Raw genomic sequence first — 21,495 nt, 5'->3', positions numbered from 1 at the left:
AAAGATGATTCAATAATCAGTGTCATTCACTGTATCAAAACTAGAGAAGAAAAATCATTTTTATCCTCACAATAGATGCAGAAAAATAATTTGACCGAATGCAACACATCTTAACAAAAACTCAGCAAACCAGGTGGCCTAAATTGTAAAGAGGTATAACGCTATTGAGCTTGAGACTTATTAATAAAGGAAATTTTGCATATATATTTATTTAAATGAAAATGAAAACATTTAATTCAGTGTCTAAATCTTTAAACAAAATCCTCCCCACTACCCAAGAATATGGGTACTCTTTGACCAGTAATTACATATCTAAGATCTTATTCTAAGAAAATAATAAAAAGAAGTGCACAGGGTGCCTTGATGGCTCGGTCGGTTAAGCATCTGACTTTGGCTCAGGTCGTGATCTCACAATTCATGAGTTTGAGCCCCACATCAGGCTCTGTGCAAACAGCTCAGAGCCTGGAGTCCGCTTCGGATTTTGTGTCTCCCTCTTTCTCTGCCCCTCCCCCACTCACGTTCTGTCTCTCTCCTTCAAAAATAAATAAACATTAAAAAAAAGTGCACAAAGATGTATTATAGCATGCTTTCTACTAGCAAAATGTGATGCCTAATTATATATACATCAGAGGAAGGCTGGTTAAAAAAAATATGGTACAAACTTCTAGATATAAAATAAGTCCTGGGGATGTAATGCACAGCATGGTTACTATAGTTAATAATACTGTTTTTGCATTTTGAAAATTGCTAAGAGAATAACTAGATCTTAAAAGTTTTCATCATAAGAAAACAAATTTGTAGATATGTGTGATGATGGATGTTAAACTACCATCTTGTGGTGATCATTTTGCAATATATATAAATATTGAATCTTCATGTTGTACACTGAAACTAATAAAATGTTATATGTCAATCATACCTCAATATTTAAAAGAATAAAAAATCTCAATACATAAATGCAGGAATTACAAAGAGTACCAATATATCTTTCCTCAAGTTTGAGAGTATCTCATCTGGCAGCTGAGATTCACTGGCAAATCTGGGCAGGGAAGAGGGTAAAGATTTGTCAGAAACACTAATTTTAGGGGCGCCTGGGTGGCTCAGTTGGTTGAGTGTCACACTTCGGCTCAGGTCATGATCTCACAGTTTGTGAGTTGGAGCCCCACGTCAGGCTCTATGCTGACAGCTCAGAGCCTGGCGCCTGCTTCGGATTCTGTCTCCCTCTCTCTCTGCCCTTCTCCTGCTCACACTCTGTGTCTCTCTCTCTCAGGAATAAATAAACCTTAAAAAAAAAAAAAAGAAAGAAAAAAAAGCATCAATTTTAGCCTTGAACATGATTCTTCCCATCTTTTACAAATAATCTGTTGCTGCTGATGATCATCTTGGTGCTCATGAATAGCCGGCCAGTTTCATAACAAGTTGCCTAACCTACATGTGAATGATAATGACCTTCACTCAACACCTGCTCCTATTTATTTGCTAGCTTAAAAAAAGTAGTGAGATACTCTTTGAATAGTTATTTATACCACTTCAAAACAGCATATTTATTTTTTAATAATTATATATATTTTATCACATGGAAAGTATAATACATTTCTTCATTATAGATGATTCATTAATACATCTCATCATTTGTAGACAGCTTTATAATAAATTTTCTTTTGTAATGTCTATACTTTGAATTTGCTATTTATTTACTTATAAACTTGATACATATAACATAGAAATCTTTTGCATTTTATTTATTTATTCATAAGCCAGTGCTACCTATCCTTAGCTCCAAAATATTCAATCCATTTATAATCTTTTAATATTCACATAGCTTTCTTTACCATATAAAAATTGTTTAGGAAATAATTGGGGTAAAATATAATTATGATACACACTGAGTGGTGTAGGACTTTACATCTCTGGTCTCAAAACATTTGATTAAATAATAATATTAAAGTATCCTAGGTTGTCATTCTATGATTTATCCCAAATTTTGCCTTCAAATTCCCATTAAATCTAAAAACCTCATTATTGGCTAAATCTGAGTGTGTACAGTCAAATCCAGATGTTAGAAGCCTCAAATTCTGAGAGCTACCTAGGCACCTATCTTCATTTTGTTTATTCCTCCAAGTATATAGACAAAAGAAACTCAGAGGGTATGAATATCAGTACATATGTAGATAGAAGAGATGTGTCTTTGAGAATCATTACCAAAGAGGAGTATCCAATATTTTGTCTTAATGGAAAATGTGCCCAGTATGTGAGATTTCATATTCTTCTATAACAAGAAAGACACTATGTTCCAAGGCTGAATTAATTCTTCCTCAATAGTTTCAGGATCCACAGGGTAAGGGTCCCTATAAAAAACTGACCAGATCAGAACAGAGTCCTGAGGACGATTTTCAAGTAGATATTGAAATTACTAACTAAACTGAAAAGATTTATGAAAAGTTTAAAGAGATTAATTTCCAAAAATAGTCAAGATGAATCCAAATGGCTTTGATCGTTCATGAAAGAACTCTTCCTGACACTTAAAACCTTACCAAACAGTCTCTTTATTGCCACTTTCATCTCCTTATTTCTGAATGTATAGATAATAGGATTCATGAAAGGAGTGATAAGGGCATCAAAGATGGCTAAAAATTTATCGATTGGTAAGGTAGGGAATGGCCACACATACACAATAATGCAAGGACCAAAGAAAAAGACCACCACGGTGATGTGAGCAGAGAGAGTGGAGAGAGCCTTGGATGAACCACCTGAAGAGTGTTTGCGAACTGTGACCAGGATGAAGATGTAAGACACAATCAAGATGAAGAAGGTGCCCATGGAGATGAAACCACTGTTGGCAGTGACCAGAAACTCCAGTCTGTATGTGTCTGTACATGCAAGTTTGATGAACCGAGGAAAATCACAATAAAAACTATCCATTTTGTTGGGACCACAAAAGGGCAAGTTGATAACAAAAGCCAGTTGGGCCACGGAGTGGATGAGTCCAATGGTCCAGGCAACAGCCAAAAGGGAAATGCACATTCTTTTGCTCATGATGGTCAGGTAGTGGAGAGGCTTACAGATAGCAATGTATCGGTCATAGGCCATAACTATGAGCAGCACCATCTCCGTACCCCCAACAGTGTGAATAAAGAACATCTGAGTAATGCACCCTGCCAACGAGATGACTTTATGTTTTCTGAAAAGGTCGTAAATCATCTTTGGGCTTGCAATGCTGGAAACACCAGTGTCAATGATAGAAAGATTTGCCAGCAAAAAGTACATGGGGGAATGTAAGTGACGGTCTGAAATGATCGTGAGCACAATGAGAAGGTTTCCTAACATACTTGCTATATAAAATATAGTAAAAAACAAAAAAAGAAGAATCTGAATCTCCCAAGAATTGGTGAGTCCCAGCAACAAAAATTCAGACACCACTGAGTGATTTCCTCCATCCATCAACTTCATGTGCTAGGCTGATCCTGAAGTTACCTGAAGAGCATAAGAGGGAGAAAAACATGATTTTTAAGCTGAAAGGGAAACTAAAGATCACTTAGCCATTGTACACAGTTACATAGAGTTTACATGGTACAAGACTCACAGAGAGCCAACACCAGAATTTTTTCCATGCCTAGTTCTTTGGTATCATTTAATCATGTGCCTCAAATTTAGTTTCGTCTTTAGTGTATAATGAAGAAGGGAAATGTAGACAAGGTCACCTAAGAATTTTAGGAGAAATACATCAGGAAATAGGCTTTTATTTTCTCATTTCTACACTGAAATATGCCACAGAATAGAAATATGCAAAAAGGCACAGAGAACTATCTGGAGATGTGTTCTAATTTGTTCTTTTTTTATTAAGTTTATTTATTTATTTTGAAAGAGAGAGAGAGAGAGAGAGAGAGAAAGCACATGAGCAGGGAAGGGGCTAAGAGAGGGGACGAGAGAGAGAATCTCAAACAGGCTCTGTGCTGTCAATGGAGAGACCAACACAGGGCTTGATCTCACAACTGTGAGATCATGACCTAAACCAAAATCATGAGTCAGACACTCAACTGGCTGAGCCACCCAGGCACTCCTCTAATTTATTCTTTTTAATGGCTGTCCAATAGTCACAATGTGGATGGACCATAATCCATTTACTAATTTCCCAATTAATAAACATTTACCTTGTTTCTAGTTTTTGACCCCTACAGACAATGCTACAAATTATTATATTTATATATACATCCTTACATATTAATGCTGTGTCATAGGTTCCCAGAAGTAAGATCACTAGATCAAAGTGCACATATTTTTTAATGTCAGTTGTGTTGCCCAATAGCTTTCCAAAAAAGCTGGAACAACACATATCTACAAAAATAAATGTTAACCACTTTTGTAAACTGTTGCCAGAATAGTGATAGCTCACTGTTACTCTAATTTTTTTGAAATATTTATTTTGAGAGAGAGAGAGAGAGAGTGAGCATGAGCAGGGGAAGGTCAGAAAAAGAGGGAGAGAGAGGGAATCCCAAGCAGGCTCCACGCTCTCAGCACAGAGCCCAAGGTGGGGCTTGAACTCACGAACCATGAGATCACGACCAAGCCAAAATCAAGAGTTGGACACTTAACCAACTGAGCCATCCAGGTAGCCCTTTTACTCTAATTTTCATTTCCCTGACAACCAATAAATTTGAACATTCTTGTAGTTTGGGTCTGCCCTTTTGTGCATTGCCTATTCATGCCTTTTCCTATTTACTACTGTGCTTTTTTTTCCCCAATTTGTAAGAGATCTTTTTATATTACAGATATTAAGCATTTGTCATTTGTTTTAAGTTTTCTAAATCAGTTATCTATTAATTTTATTTATGGTTTCTTTTGTTACACCCAAGTTTTTAATTCTTAAATGATTAAATACATCTATTACTTTTTTATAGCTACTATTTTTAAGATCTCCCTTGCATCTGAAGCATACATGTACATTCTTAGATTTTCTTTCAAGACTTTGTTTTGTTTTGTTTTGTTTTCTATTTGGGACTGTGCTCTATTATTTTCTATATGTTTCAAAATATAAGTCCACCTTTAATTTCTTCCAGGTGAATAGAATTGTAATGGCACTGTTTGTTAAATGACCCATTCTTTCCTCTTTGAATTTAACTACCATTTTTGCATTATGCTAAATTCTCAGAGATTTTGGGATATGTTTCTGAATTCTTTATTCTGATATATTTGTCTATTTCTGTAGAAATATCAGGGTATTTCAAAGCAGTAACTTTATACTATGTCACTATTTCTGATAAAGCAAGTCCCTCCTTCACTGTCCTTATTTTTCATATTTTTTTTTTTGGCTATTGATGAGCATATATGATAGCATATAAATTCGTTTTATCCAATCTCCCCAAGAATTCCATTGAACTTCTGATGTGAATTTCAGTAAATTTATATATTAACTTTGAATGAAGTAGCATGGTTATGACAGTGTCTTCCACTCAAGAACATTGTACATCCATCTATTTGTTCAAACCTTGTTTCATGTCCTTCAACAAGATTTTGCCATTTTTTATATATGTTCTATGATTTCTTTGTTAAAGTTATTCCTACGTATTTTATAACTTTTTTTCTTGGCATTATGAATGAAATATTTTTCTCATTTCCATTTTTAGATTCGTTTTGCTAGAATGGACAAAAGTTACTTCTTTTTATCTGTTACATGTAGGCACCTTAATTATTACTGGGTGAATAGTTTTTTACTGAAATATCTTGGGTTTTCTAGGTTGCCAATAATGTCATCAGCAAAAAAAGACAACTTTTTCATATTTGATTTTTGCTGGTTTGGTTAAGATAGTATTCATCAGCCCCTTATTAACATGAAAGTCCTACTGTACTTTCCTATTTTTTTTCATATTTATTGTCCCTTATCCAGTGATACATTTCTCTATTCTTTTTTTTTAAGTTTATTTATTCAAAGAGAGAGAGAGAGAGAAAGCACAACCAGGGGAACGACAGAGAAAGAGAGAGAGAGAGAGAGAGAGAGAATGAATCCTAAGCAGACTCCACACTGTCAGCCCGGAACCCAGTGCTCCAACTCACCAACCACGAGATCATAACCTGAGCTGAAACCAAGAGTTGGACACTTGACCAACTGAGCCACCCAGGCACCCCACATTTCTCTATTCTTATTAAAAAATTTTTTTTCTAATGTTTATTTATTTTTGACAGGGAGACAGAGACAGAGTGGGGGAGGAGCAGAAAGGGGGAGACACAGTCTGAAGCAGGCTCCAGGCTCTGAGCTGTCAGCACAGAGTCCAACACGGGACTCACCACACACTGTGAGATCATGACCTGAGCTGAAGTCAGACGCTTAACCAACTGAACCACTCAGGCGCCCCTCTATTCTTATTTTAAAATAAGATGCCAATTATTTTCCCTACCAATGTGTTCTTTTTCCTCCCTGCCTTCCCTTATCACCAATTAAGATAAAACCTCAAAAGTACTTTTCTCACCATCATCTCACCCCTCACCTCCCACCCCCATTTAAATTAAATCAGCTCCTTTTTCTTTCTGGAACTTCTAATTGTTTTATATAGTATGTTTCCTGAGTCTATCCTCCCTATTGTGTTTCCTTTTGTGATTTCCATCTCATTATCTTTATCCTATGTGCTTCAAGATATCCATTACACCTAACCTTCTAGCCTCAAATTCAGATTTCAAGAATAATCATCCTTTGTTTAAATTCATCTGAATTGTTCGGTTCTAAAGGGTTTTGTTTATATTGCTCATGAATCCCTTTGCATGCTAATATAACTTTTCATTGAAATTAGCATCTGCTTCTTCCAGAAGTCTTGTGTCCCAACTTCAGCCTAATAGCACTTATACTTAATATGTATACTTAATACTTAATAAATTCTAATACCTGAGATGAAATTTCAGAAATCATCTATATCAGTCTATCTAATTTTAAGATTTATTCAATATATCCAGTCTAGTCTGATACTGGCTTTACTTCTCTAATCTCTCAGGGATGTAAATGCCACCTAATACTAGTGTTAGAGTCCTTGTTAAATGTTGTTGGAATAACAGCTTGACAATAGAAAAGTGCCTAAAAAAATCTGTGAAATAAGTAAATACCATTGCATTGGGGTTTGAAGTAAACTATAGCTCTTAATTACAATATTCTTATGTGTTACTTTATGATTAAGTGATAAAGAACAGCCAACCTGAGAGTTTGATTTTTTTTTAAGGCTCCAAACTAAGAATTAATCTCATCCCAAATATTTTCTGTCACAGCGATGGGTGATCTTGAAGACAAGTGAAATTTTCTCTACAAGATAACACAACTAGCATTTAAAATAGAAATCCAATCCTATTAATCTTTCCAAATTTGGATATTATGTAGTTTATTTAAATGGGTTCATTCATTTTCTTTCTATGTTTATTGTTCTGGAGGGATAGATGTAAAATGTTGGTTAAAAGTAAAGAATCACAAACCATACTCCTGGGTTTAAACTTGCCTTAACCACTTGCCCTACCACTAACCCTTCAAATAGGGCTTCAACTAGCTCTATTTTGACCTCAAACTTTCTAATTAAGTTCTTCCATCTTATCTCTTAACTCAGGCAAAAGACCCTGAAAGCAACCAAAACTACCCCCTCAAGCAACAGAGACAGCCCTCAGCCAGCATGACCCCTTGTGACTGACCCCACGACAATGATCGACCTGACCTTTACTGCCTCCTGCATGTACCCACCCACCTTTGTCCCACACTTCCCTTATAAAACCTGGGAGTATTTTCAGCACTATGGAGACAGTCTTTGAGACACTAGTCTTCTGTCTTCCTGGTGTTGGTCTTGCTGAAATAAATCCCTTTCTGGTTTCACCATCATCTCTCTGCCTTTAAATTTTGTCAGCAGTGAGTGGCCGAATCTGGTCTGAATGAGACCTCTGGAGCCAGATGCTCTTGCATCCCAGTGCCCCAGTTAATACCCTGATCTCAGACAAGTTACTTAATCTTATTGTATCTAAATTTACTCATCTGTTAAATTGGAATAATAATAGTCTGGACTCAAAAATTGCTATAAATAAAGAGCCTAGAACAGTATTGGACACATAGCAAGAATTCAATAACTATTAGCTATAATGATGTTATTGTAAACAATCCTTAGTTCACTAAGCTCTCCTGGTGGTCCTAATCTTCAGACTCCTGTTTTTGTCATTCCCTCATTTTTTGTCCTTTGTTCACTATATACGTTATTTAAGATCTTGCCTTGTTCTCCTCCTAAGGGGCTTGTTTTGTATTATAATTATACCTTCCCCAAAAGCTTGACCACTGTGGGAAAGGCAATATGTATGAAAGGGTCTAATAATTTCATTAGCATACAAATGTCAGTTGAATCTGAATAGGTCTATCACTCATTCCCTAATTCTATCCTAAATAATATAGTCATATTTCCCATAGTCTACTAAACACTATCACCTAGATGCTTATATATCAGTCTCCTGCATGTGGAATTTCACATGACTGCAATAAAGCTAATAATCATCTCTCTTCTCCCCATACAGCTTTTCTTTCAGATCTAGTATAGCCTTACAGGCATCTTATCTACCTGTTCTTCTCAAATCCTCCACTTGTTTTCACTAATCATTACTGAAAATCTACCATACAGGACAAGTGACCTCTCCCTATCTAACCTGAATATGGACATCAGATTACTCTTGCTAAGTAGCACTCTGATGATATGACTAGCACCACCACAAAACTTTCAGTGGTTCTCATTGCCTCTGAAAGTACAAATTCCTAACTTAGAATGTGTTGCTATACTTTGGCTCCATACCATCTTTCCATGATGATCTCCCTCTATGCTTCTATTTTCAAGAAATATTTATTCTGCCTTAATATTATCTGCTCTATGGCCTATTGATGACTTCCTCTTTAACTCCCTGCATTCTGGCAGCTGTCCCCTTGACCTTTATACTGGTCTCACTGATGTGGAGCCAGAAAGCAAATGGTCAAGGAAGAATTCTTGAGTCATCTTTGGTGCAAAAAGGTGCTTTTATTACAGCACAAGGATAGGACCCACGGGCAGAAAGAGCTTCACTGGGATTGTGAGAAGTAACTGATTATATACTTTTCAGTTATTGTGGGTTAGAGACAACGTAAGTCTCTCAAGAATTTATGTATGCTGAAACAGAGTCTCCAAAACTTTGGAGGACTAGCTATTATCCAGATAAGCTTATTCTTTATTGTTTTAGTAAAGTATTAATCATAAGATCTTTTAGATGTGTCTGAGTGGATCACATGTGGAAAGATTATTGTTATCATATCCTGGAGGTTTGTGGTTATCAGAGTGAAGTTACATTAACCAGAGCAAGGCTACCTTGGTCAAACGTTAAAGAAAATCCTTGGGAGAGTTGCAGGAGTGTTACACCCTATATGTCTCAGGGATCAGTGGGCTGCAAGTTGTAAGGAGACTTCATTCTAGCTACAATTCTCTTGCCTTTGTCCCCAACCTCCCATCATCATGAAGATCACTAAATACCTCACAATAGCTAAATCTTCATCCTTATGATCTCGCTGCATCATTTCATAGTGTTCACCATTGCCTACTTTCTGAGAAATAAATAGTGAGACGTACAGAGACTTTGCCTTTTTTTCCCTGTTGGTAATGTCTTTTCTATAGGCTGGACCTAACAATAAGATAATTCCTCAAGCAAAAATTTTAACTAGAATCATTAACATAGGGAACGACTTAAATTCTTATGGATTTACATCCCATTAGGTTGTACACCTGAAACTAATATAGTGTTATATGTCAATTATACTTTAATTTTTAAAAAAGACAAAAAAGATTAGCCAAAAGAGGAATATTTAGACAAAGGAGAGAAAAGAACTGGAGGTAGTAGATGAGGAACAGGGCAAACATTACTGGAGCATTCAATTGTCACTTCAAAGGGGAAAAATGGGTTCATTTTTTTTTCCACCTGGTTTATAGTTGAAGTGAAAGATCAAAAGTTATTCCCAGTATATGGGCCAGAGACACTTCTGTTCATTGAACATACAAAAAGATTCAGAAGGGAAAAGTAAGTGATCCAAGAATGTAAACAATAGAATCTCTGATACTAATGCAATATTGTTTCAAAGGATTCACTTCTAGAAAGTTAGGAAGATCATCTTATTTAATTTTCCCCTTCTGTGAGCATTCTTATGGAGACACAATTGAAAAAAGAGAATTCTAACTAGAGTCATTAACATATTAAAGGACTTGAATGTCATAGCTTAGAGGCCAAAGGACAGAACATGCCTACATACACAGTACACAACTTAACTTTAAATATATGCAAATATCTAAATTCTAAAATCCACTTTGGGCATCCTTTTGAGTGTTTCCTAAATGGTTTTCTTCACTCCTCTTCAAACTCTCAGATATAAATTTCTTCTTAGGATAATTAACTTAAGAGCAATTACTTTTGGTGAATCCTTAGTATAGATGGAAACTATTAGTGCCCACCAGATGTTGATCTTTTTTATACGTGTAAAAATGCCAAAGGGGCCATCAATTATATCTACTGATCAATGAGTCAGCCATATAATTTTTTTTTAACTCTTACACCTCTTCTTAATCTTATGATATCCAGAATGAATACTTTAAATTTTTTTTGAGTGTAGTTGACACACAGTGTTACATAAATACTTTTTATTATTAATGGTGTCTTTTTTTTCTCAACTCTCTTTAACATATTAGTTCTCTGAGGCTCTTCATGCTCTATATATCATTTCCATTTCCTTAATGCGCTAATGAATCTTGGTTATAAAACATTGGTAAGAGTCTATCTATAAATATAGTACATTTTTCCCTAACTCTTACAAGTGAGACTTCCGTTAATTCTGATTTCATATTGGCTTTGGAAAACATTAATAGTATATATTATATTAATGTTATATATAATAACTGTATTACATCCTCTGGAAATAAAGATGCTGTGTGTTAGAATATCGTTAGTCCTCATGATTAACCGTATGAGTTATAAACTCATATGAATTGAGAATATTCCTATTCTCTCACAAAATTACAACTAAGACAATTTCTGTCCTACCATGAACGCTGCTGTTTTTAATCTTGTTTCATTAATCATTTCCTACAGGATATGAATACCAAAATTTGTAACATCAATTTGGTTATTTCTAAAAGTTTACAGCCTCTAAAAACCTTTCACGGGGCACCTGGGTGGCTCAGTCGGGTTGAGCATCCAACTTCAGCTCAGGTCATGATCTCACAGTTTGTGAGTTGGAGCCCCACGTTATGCTCTCTGCTGTCAGCATGGAGCCCACTTCAGATTCTTGGTCTCCCTCTCTCTGTCCCTCCCCTGCTCTCTCAAAAATGAATAAACATTTTTTTAAAAGCTAAAAGATAAAAACCTTTCATATCTTTTGTTGTAAAATAGGAAAGAGTGTAAGAAAGAGAATATTATCCTTATTTCATAGATGAGAAAATAAGAACTCAAAGAGATAAATGGATTGCCTAATTTTGCACAGCTAAGTGTCAAATTCAAGCCCAATTCTTGGAATTGTTGTAAAGATGCAAATGAATACAAGAAGTACTTGAAGAAAATGCCAACATTTTAACAGTTGCTATCTTCCTATGAAGAGGCTGTGACTTTTTTCTTTATACTTTCATAAATTTTCTATTTTGCACATCTATTTTTCTCTTTTTTTAATATTAATTTAAAAAAACAAGTTGACTCCAGAGTCCAGGATTTCTTCAGTCACAGACAAACTATAGATACGAATAACTTCAAGGGCATGAGGAAGTAGCTTCTACTACCAAAGTACTTGATAGAAGTTCATAGAAGGCAGTGTGGGTCTTTAGTGCCTATCTCCTCATCTCCAGATCTTCTGCTATCTATTGTCATACTGCCTTCTACACCTGCTCAGTTCTGTAGTACCCTCATGCTGTCTTCTGGCTGTCCAAGATCTTCACTATGTCATTCTCACCCATATCTAGTCTCTTCTGAGTTCCTAGCCTCCAGTGTTATCCTTTCCAGACCCTTTTCAATTGTACCATTTACATGCTGAGCCACATCTACATAAGGTGTTAGAAGGAAATCAATAGTTTCCTGGATGTATATAAATTTAACTCTCATAATATTTTCATTTTAGTTATACATGTCCCTAACTGTGCTGAGCTTCCTGACTATTCCAGGCTACTCCAACTCTTCCACTCTCAACCTGCCCTCCTTGCACACCAGAAAGAGTCATCAACAACTTGACATTGAACTCCTAAAACATTGCCTATACCTGATTTTAGCTCCCTATGGTGAAGTTTTCACATGGGAATTGTAGTTTACTGCATTCCACTGTCTGCTTCATCTATGTTGAGTAACACACACACACACATACACACACACACACACACACACACACACACACAGATTAATCTTCTCTCAGCCCTAGAAGTGGCTCACACTCGATGCTGAAAATGTCATTAATCTTATTTGCAAAGAAAGTCAGTGAGAACCAGACTCTCTCTTACCTGAGTTAGACCAAACAATCTATTTTTCTCAAATAGTAGATCAATTCCCTCCAAATTTTGTGATAAGATAGAAAGCTTCCATTATGTAAGAACTATAATTTCTAAAAGAGAAAAATAAGAATTAGTTTAATGGATGCTGAGAACCAAACGACAAAAGTTGGGAGTTTATAAACATAGAATCTGAAAATATCACTTAGGAAATTATCTAGGATAAAAAAAGCTAAAAGAAAATGCAGAATGGAATAGAAAAGAATAAGAAAAAAGATGAAAATATACTGTTTCCTCCTCTCGGAACATCTTCTTCTAGTCAAAATCCCACCCTTGATTCATGATCCAGCTTATTACCCTCCAAATACCCTCAGCAATACCTTTCCCAATACCCTTAGCAAGAGCCATAGCTCATTCATCTTGATACTCCTCCCCATGCCTTGCCCAGAATACATGTATGACAAATATGTGGAATAACAATTAAACTATATATTAAGTTAAGAGAGGAAATAATTACTGAGCAATCAGTGGACAGAGACCCAAGGATAGGTTGGATTAATGTTCAGTCTGCTAAACTATACATTTGTTTTACATACATTTTACAGGATAGTACTTGAAGTAGGAGCATTTTTCTAGGTTCAGGGGAGGATAATTTCACATTCTGACTGAGACTGTAAACTTTTCAAAAACAAAGAGCTTAATATTGTTTTTCTCAAGTAAAAAAGATTCTAATTAGCAACCTTGAATACTGGTGACCAAATGATGGTGTGAGTCTTGGGAATAGCCAACCTTTCCCTGATTAGATTTTCCTGGAAATTATACCTTGGATTCCACAATGATTTTCCCCCTGGGGAATTAAAAAAGGACAAAAAGAACTGAAGAAGAAAAGTAGCTTCTGGGTGCCAAATTTAGTAGTACTTTAGGTAGATGCACAGAAATATTTTTGCTTTAAAATGAATCAATAGAGGGACACCTGTCTGGCTCAGTCAGAAGAGTGTGCAACTCTTGGTCTCGGGTTCATGAGTTCCAGGCCCACTTTGGGTGTACTGATTACATAAATAAACAAACATTTTTTAAATAGTAAAATCAAATAGGGGCGCCTGTGTGGCTCAGTCAGTTGGGCAGCCGACTTCAGCTCAGGTCATGATCTCACAGCTCATGGGTTCGAGCCCTGTGTCAGGCTCTGTGCTGTCAGCTCAGAGCCTGGAGCCTGCTTCAGATTCTGTGTCTCCCTCTCTCTCTACCCCTCCCTGCTCGCACTCTGTCTCTCCCTGTCTCAAAGGTAAATAAACATAAAAATAAAAATAAAATAAAACAGGGGTTCACAACCTATGGGTAGAGGCATATGGGCATAGCCATATATTTAACCCATTGAAACTACACTGTGTATAATGTGCCCTTCAGCTAACATCTTTTTTCATTAAAATATAAATGTTTGTAAATGTATGTGTAGAAGCATAATGGACTAGCTGTATGTTTCACTGTGTGTAAACTGTTGTTCAAGTAATGTCTTCTTTCATTAAGATATATGTGGTTTCTGTACCTTTATGTCTTTAAAAATATGTCTTGTAAATAACATATAGATGGATTTTTAAAGTCTATTTTCTCTACAAATTCTCTACATATTCTTTACAAATATGTAAAACCCAGACAATAGTTTTCATTCATTGATTTTTTTTTAACAGCTGATCGTTGATAGAGGTTATGTCTATGAGGGATGAGCCATTTGAATACATTGATTAATTGTAAATTTATTAAATATATTTTTAAATGTTATTTTATTAGAGAAAGAAAGAAAGAAAGAAAGAAAGAAAGAAAGAAAGAAAGAAAGAAAGAAAGAAAGAGAAAGAAAAATAGAGCATGAGCAGGGGAGAGACAGAGAGAGAGGGAAACAGAATCACAAGGAGGCTCCACGCTGTCAGTGCAATGCCCAAAGCTGGGCTTGAACCCACAAACCGTGAGATATTGAGCTAAGCTGAAGTCAAGAGGAGGATGCTAAACCGACTGAGCCACCCAGGTGTCCTATTTATTACATATTGACTATATAGGGGCGCCTCAGTGGCTCAGTTGGTTGGGCGTCCCACTTCGGCTCAGGTCATAATCCCGAAATTCACCAGTTCGAGCCCCGCGTTGGGCTCTGTGTTGACAGCTGGGAGCCTGGATACTGCTTAAGATTCTGTGTCTCCCTCTCTCTGCTCCTTGCCAGCTCATGCTCTGTCTCTCTCTCTTTCAAAAATAAATGAACATTAAAAAAAAAAAACCTGGTAAATATTGACTATATATTCTGCACCATGTACCTCTTCTTGCTTGTCTTACTTATCAGATTATGTCAGTGTGGTGGTGTTGTTGGAGCCAATCAATTGTAATTCTTGTAAGAGTTAATATTAGGCAATAATACCGGAACAAGAATACCGAAAGATGCTAATAATAGAAGCAGACGAAAAGATTATAGGACAATGAAAGGAAAGTATAAGAACCTCTTAAATGTGTTCAAGGAATGGGGCGCCTGGGTGGCTCAGTTGGTTGAGCATCCAACTTCAGCTCAGGTCATGATCTCTCAGTCCATGAGTTGGCCCCACATGGGACTCTGTGCTGACAGCTCAGAGCCTGGAGCTTGCTTCGAATTCTGTGTCTCCCTCTCTCTCTGCCCCTCCCCCACTCGCATTCTGTCTCTCTCTCTGCCTCTCAAAAATAAAGAAAAGTAATTAAAAAAAAATTTTTAATGTGTTCAAGGAAGGCTTTCCTGCAAAAGCTGTATGTATTTTAAAACTTTCTGACATAATTCCCTTTATGCTTCAGTAATTAACACTTTATAACTTGACAGCACTCTGCTGAAAAATTGATGTAGTCTAAGATCCTGGCATTATTAGGAGCAGAGGGTGCTACTGCATAATAAAAGTTTCAATTCACCAGAAACATTCTAAACTTGTACACAATTAATATAATAGTCTCAAAATATATGAATCAAAATTCCATTAGATACATTTTTCCAACATAATAGAAAATTTCAATACCTTTCTTACACCATCTATAAGTCAAGTAAACAAAAAAAATAGCAATGCTATGGATCTAGTTGAAATATATGGAAATCTGTATCCAACAATTAAGACACATGTTTTTTTTAAACACACATGGAGCAATTACAAAGAGGACATAAGTAAGTTTTAACGTGTTTCAAAGAATCGCTATCAGGTAGACCTGAATCTCTGACCATAATACTATCAAGTTAAAGGTTATAGAGAGCAGGGCACTGCACAAGAAAAACACTTCCCCAAAACCGTTGACTGGGAAAATGAGAAACACTAATTATCACAAGTTTTTATGAGCAACAGAGCTCAAAGACTAAAGTTTTAGCAGTCTGTGCCATCACCAGGTGGAGCCTGGCAGGCATAGAGATAAAGAAGGAGGGCAGAGGCCTGGGAGTGGACAGTGTGGTCTGAGGATCCCCTGGGTGGCGCTGGGAAAGATAGTTCCCCTTCTTAGAGTATTTTGGGAGAGGTAGCACTGGCTCACCAGGGAAAAAAGAGCCACCGAGCACCATTGAGCTGCCCTGTTTGTTAGCATAGTATCAGAGGCAGCTGCTACGCACAGCTGACCTAGATGCTGACCTTGTGCTGTGCTTTACCTTAAACTCTAAGCCCCTCTGCATTCGTGGGACTGCCCTTCTGGGACAAACTGGCACCAGCCACAGTGATGTGAGATCCTCCTGCATAAGATCAGTGTGGGTCTGTGCCATGCTGGGTCACTAAAATTTGGAATTTTAAACCCAGATGACATGCCTCAGATAGAACACAGGAGCACTGCACTGCCAGGTGGGCAGACGGCTCGGCCACAGACAAGGTGAAGGCAAGGATCTGAGGGTAGCCAGGGACAAACAAGGGGAGATTGTTCACTCTTCTCTGAGGGCTTCGTGAACAGCAGCAGGTGTGAACTCCCCTCACCAGGGATGAGAGAGCCAGCTGACAGCATTTTTACCCCAGCCCTCCAGTATGGACAGCCATCGGTGAGAGCAGATCAGCACCCACAGCGAAGGCTTGAGCCACCTACACCAAGTCTTACCTCTCTGCTCCCTCGCAGGTGCTTCTGAACTAGGACAAGCGTGCCTAAGAGTCAGAGCAGCAGATCCCTCCTCCAGAAGATGAGCACAAACTCACAGCACACACCAAGTCTACTGACCATAGAGTGCTGCAAAGCTTCTGCTCTAGAGGAAATGGGATCTAGCCTCTTTTCTTTATTTTTTTAAAAGTCTGTTTATTTCTTCATTTATTTACTTATTTATTTGAGAGAGAGGGTGTGCATGTGTGCAAGCAAGAGAGGGGCAGAGAGAGAGAGAGAGAGGGAAGGAGAGAGAATCCCAAGCAGGCTCCACACTGTCAGCACAGAGCCTGATGCAGGGCTTGAATTCATGAACCATGAGATCATGACCTGAAGCTGAAATCATGAGGTGAACGCTTAACCAGCTGAGCCACCCAGATGCCCAGGATCCAGCCTCTTTGAACAAGCAGACAAGAACACACCTAGTTAAAACTTGCAACACAGTGGACGAGGTCCAGCTCCCCACTGAAGACAAGGAGAAAGTCTGCAGATGACTGACCTGAGGGAAAGATCAGCCAAAACACAACAGAAGAGAGCACATAGCATATACCGGGAACACTTCTTGAAATGCGAGAACCTGGACAGTGTAGGACCTCATCTTAATAAAGCCGTTACTCTCAGGAGTAGGAAACATAACAGGCTTTCCCAACACACAGAAGACAGAGACCTAACAAAATGCCGAGATGAGGAAATTTGAATTCTTCCCTAAAGAAAGAACAGGAAGTAGAAGTAATGACCAGGGATCTAATCAAAACAGATATAAGTAATATGCCTGAGCCATAATTTAAAACAATAATCATGGGGCACCTGAGTGGCTCAGTTGCTTAAGCGTCCAACTTAGACTCAGGTCATGATCTCACAGTTTGTGAGTTCGACCTCGCGCCAGAATCTGCTTCAGATTCTGTCTTCCTCTCTCTCTCTGCCCTTCCTCTGCTCACTCTCTTTCTCTCAAAAATAAATAAACGTTAAAAATTAAAATGAAATGAAATAAAACAACAATCATAAGGATACTAGCTGGGCTTGAGAAAAGCACAGAAGACACTAGAAAATCCCTTACTGCAGAGATAAAAGGCCTAAAAACTAGTCAGACTGAAATAAAAAATGCTATAACCAAGTTGCAAAACTGACTAGTGTAATGACCACAAGCATGGAAGAGGCAGAGGAATAAGTAAGTGATACAGAAAATAAAACTATGGAAAATAATGAAGCTGAAAACAAAAGTGAAAGAAAAGTACTGGATCACAAATGTAGACAGAGAACTCAGTGACTCCATAAAGCATAAACATTTGTATCATAGAAGTCCCAGAAAAAGAAGAGAGGGGGAAAGGGACAGAAGGTTTATTTGAGAAAATTATAGCTGAAAACTTCCCTAATCTGGGGATAGAAACAGACATCCAAATCCACGAGGTACAGAAAACTCCCATCAAAATCAACAAAAGCAGGCCAACACCAACACCATTTTGTAGTAAAATTTGCAAAATACAGAGATAAGGAAAGAATCCTGAAAGCAGCAAGTGAAAAGAAACCCCTAAACTACAAGGGAAAAGAAATAAAGTTGGCAGCAGATCTCTACAAAGAAACTTGGCAAACCAGAAGGGAGGGGCATGATATATTCAATGTGCTGAAGGAGGAAAATATACAGCCAAGAATACTTCATCCAGGTAGGCTGTCATTCAGAATAGAAGGAGAGATCAAGAGTTTGCCAGACAGGGGTGTCTGGGTGGTTCAGTCAGTTAAGCGTCCAACTTCAGCTCAGGTCACAATCTCACAGTTGGTGAGTTCGAGCCCCACATTGGGCTCTGTGCTAAAAATTCACAGCCTGGAGCCTGCTTTGGATTCTGTCTCTTCCTCTCTCTCTGCCCCTCTGCCACTTGTGCTCTGTCTCTCTCTTTCTCTCTCTCTCAAAAGTAAATAAACATTATAAATAAAAGAAAAAAAGAAAGAAAGAAAGAAAGAAAGAAAGAAAGAAAGAAAGAAAGAAAAGAAAAGAAAAGAAAAGAAAAGAAAGTAGAGTTTGCCAGACAAATAAAAACTAAAGGAGTTTGTCACCACTAAATCAGCCCTGCAAGAAAAGTTAAAAGAGACTCTTTGAGTAGGAAAGAAGGACCAAAAGCAACAAAGATTAGAGAGGAACAAAGAAAATCTCCAGAAACAGCAACTTTACAAGTAATACAGTGGTACTAAATTCTTATCTATAAATAATCATTCTGAATGTAAGCGGAGTAAATGCTCCAACCAAAAGACATAGGGTATCAGAATGGATAAAAAAACAAGACATCTATATGCTGCCTACAAGAGACTCATTTTAGACCTAAAGACACCTGCAGATTAAAAGTGAGGGGATGGAGAGCCATTTATCATGCTAATGAATGTCAAAATAAAGCTGAAGTAGCCATACTTGTATCAGACAAACTATATTTTATTTATTTATGTATTTTTTAATTTATTTTTGAAGGAGAGAGAGAGACAGAGCATGAGCATGGAAGGAGCAGAGAGAGAGGGAGACACAGAATCTGAAGCATGCTCCAGGCTCTGAGCTGTCAGCACAGAGCCCAACGCAGGGCTCAAACTCACAAACTGTGAGATCATGACCTGAGCCCAAGTCGGTCACCCAACCAACTGAGCCACCCAGCTGCCCCAAAACTTACCTCAACATCTTAAAGACTGAATATGAAAGAACCACAGCTAATATCTTCGATGGGGAAAAACCAAGAGTTTTTCCTCTACAATCAGGAATAAGACAGGGATGTCCACTCTCGTCATTATTATTTAACATAGTACTGGAAGTTCTAGCCTCAGCAATCAGACAACAAATCAGCAAGAAAGAAGTCAAACTTTGTTTATTTGCAGACAACATGGTACTCTATGTAGAAAACCAAAAGGACTCCACCAAAAAATTGCTAGAACTGATACACAAATTCAGCAAAATCACAGAATATAAAATTAATGTATAGAAATAAGTTGCATTTCTATAAACCAACAGTGAAGCAGCAGAAAGAGAAATAAAGGAATTGATCCCATTTACAATTGCATCAAAAACCATAAGATACCTAGGAAACAACCAAACCAAAGAGGTAAAAGACCTGTACTCCGAAAACCATAGAACATTTAAGAAAGAAATTGAAAAGGACACAATGAAATGGAAAAACATTCCATGCTCATAGATTAGAAGAACAAATATTATTAAAATGTCTATACTACCCAAAGCAATCTACACATTTAATGCAATCCTTACCAAAATACCACCAGCATTTTTCACAGAGCTAGAACAATAATCCTAAAACTTGTATGGAACTACAAAAGACCCTGAATAGCCAAAGAAATCTTGGAAAACAAATGCAAAGCTGGAGGCATCACAATTCCAAACTTCAAGCCTTATTAAAAACTGTAGTCATCAAGACAGTATGGTACTGGCACAAAAACAGACACATAGATCAATGGAACAGAATAAAAAACCCAGAAATGGACTCAACAACTATATGGTCAACTAATCTTCAACAAAGCAGGAAAAAAGACAGTCTCTTCAACAAATGGTGTTGGGAAAACTAGATGGTACATGTGAAAGAATGAAATTGGATCACTTTCTTAGACCATACACAAAAGTAAATTCAAAACGGATGAAAGACCTAAATGTGAGACAAGAAACCATCAAAATCCTGGAGGAGAACACAAGCGGCATCCTCTTTGACCTTGGCCATAGAAACTTCTAACTCAACACGTCTCCAGAGGCAAGAGAAACAAAAGCAAAAATGAACTATTGGGACTTTATCAAAATAAAAACCTTTTGCACAGTGAAGAAAACAATCAACAAAGTGAAAAGGCAACCTATGGAATGGGAGAAGATATTTGCAAATGACATATCTGACAAACGGTCAGTATCCAAAATCTATAAAGAACTTATCAAGCTCAACACCCAAAACCCAAATAATCCAATGAAGAAATGGGCAGAAAACCCAAATAGACACTTTTCCAAAGAAGACATCCAGATGGCTAACAGACACATGAAAAGATGCTCAACATCACTCATCATCAGGGAGATACAAATCAAAACCACAATGAGATACCACCTCATATCTGTCAGAATGGCTAAAATTAACAACTCAAGAAACAACAGATGTTGGCAAGGATGCAGATAAAGGGGAACTCTCTTACACTGCTGGTGGGAATGCAAACTGGTGCAGCCACTCTGGAAAACAGTATGGAAGTTCCTCAGAAAGTTAAAAACAGGGGTGTCTGGGAAGCTCAGTCAGTTAAGCATCTAATTTCAGCTCAAGTCATGATCTCATGGCTGGTTCGAGCCCCATGTTGAGGTCTAGGCTTACAGATCAGAGCCTAGATCCTGTTTCAATTCTATCTCCCTCTCTCTCTCTGCCCCTCCCTCACTTGCATGCACACACGCACACATGCACTGTCTCTCTCTCAAAAATAAATAAACTTTTTTTAAGTTAAAAATAGAACTACCCTATGATCCAGCAATTGCACTACTAGATATTTACCAAAAGGATACAAAAATACTGATTCAAAAGGGGTACATGCACCCCAAAATGTTCATAGCAGCACTATCAACAATAGCCAAATAATGGAGAGAGCCCAAATGTCCAGTGAGTGATGAATGGATAAAGAAGAGGTGGTGTATATATACAATGAAATGTTACTCAACCATCAAAAAGAATGAAATCCTGCCATTTGCAATGACATGGATAGAGCTAGAGTGTATTATGCTAAGTGAAATAAGTCAGTCAGAGAAAGACAAAACCATATGATTTCAGTTATATCTGTAATTTACGAAACAAAACAGATAAACACGGGAAGGGAGAAAAACAAGACAGGAAGAGAAAATAAGAGACTCTAACTGTAAAGAACAAACTGAGGTTTGAGGAACAGGAGGTGGGTGGGGAATGGGCTAAATGGATGATGGGTATTA

General features: G+C 37.4%; 1 protein-coding gene across 1 annotated transcript; it reads right to left on the bottom strand.

Annotated features, from left to right (window-relative positions):
• Positions 1–2,469: 2,469 nt before the first annotated feature.
• On the bottom strand, positions 2,470–3,450 carry LOC109258473 (olfactory receptor 4F3/4F16/4F29-like). The gene has a single exon (XM_019435292.2). It carries the CDS (start codon positions 3,448–3,450, stop codon positions 2,470–2,472), a length of 981 nt encoding a protein of 326 aa, XP_019290837.1.
• Positions 3,451–21,495: the final 18,045 nt, after the last annotated feature.

This window comes from Panthera pardus, unplaced genomic scaffold (assembly GCF_024362965.1).
Source record: "Panthera pardus isolate Hobbes unplaced genomic scaffold, ASM2436296v1 HiC_scaffold_24, whole genome shotgun sequence".
Classification (NCBI taxonomy): Eukaryota; Metazoa; Chordata; class Mammalia; order Carnivora; family Felidae; genus Panthera; species Panthera pardus.
Note: the sequence above shows the minus strand (reverse complement) of the source record. Positions and strands in the feature narration are given on the sequence as shown.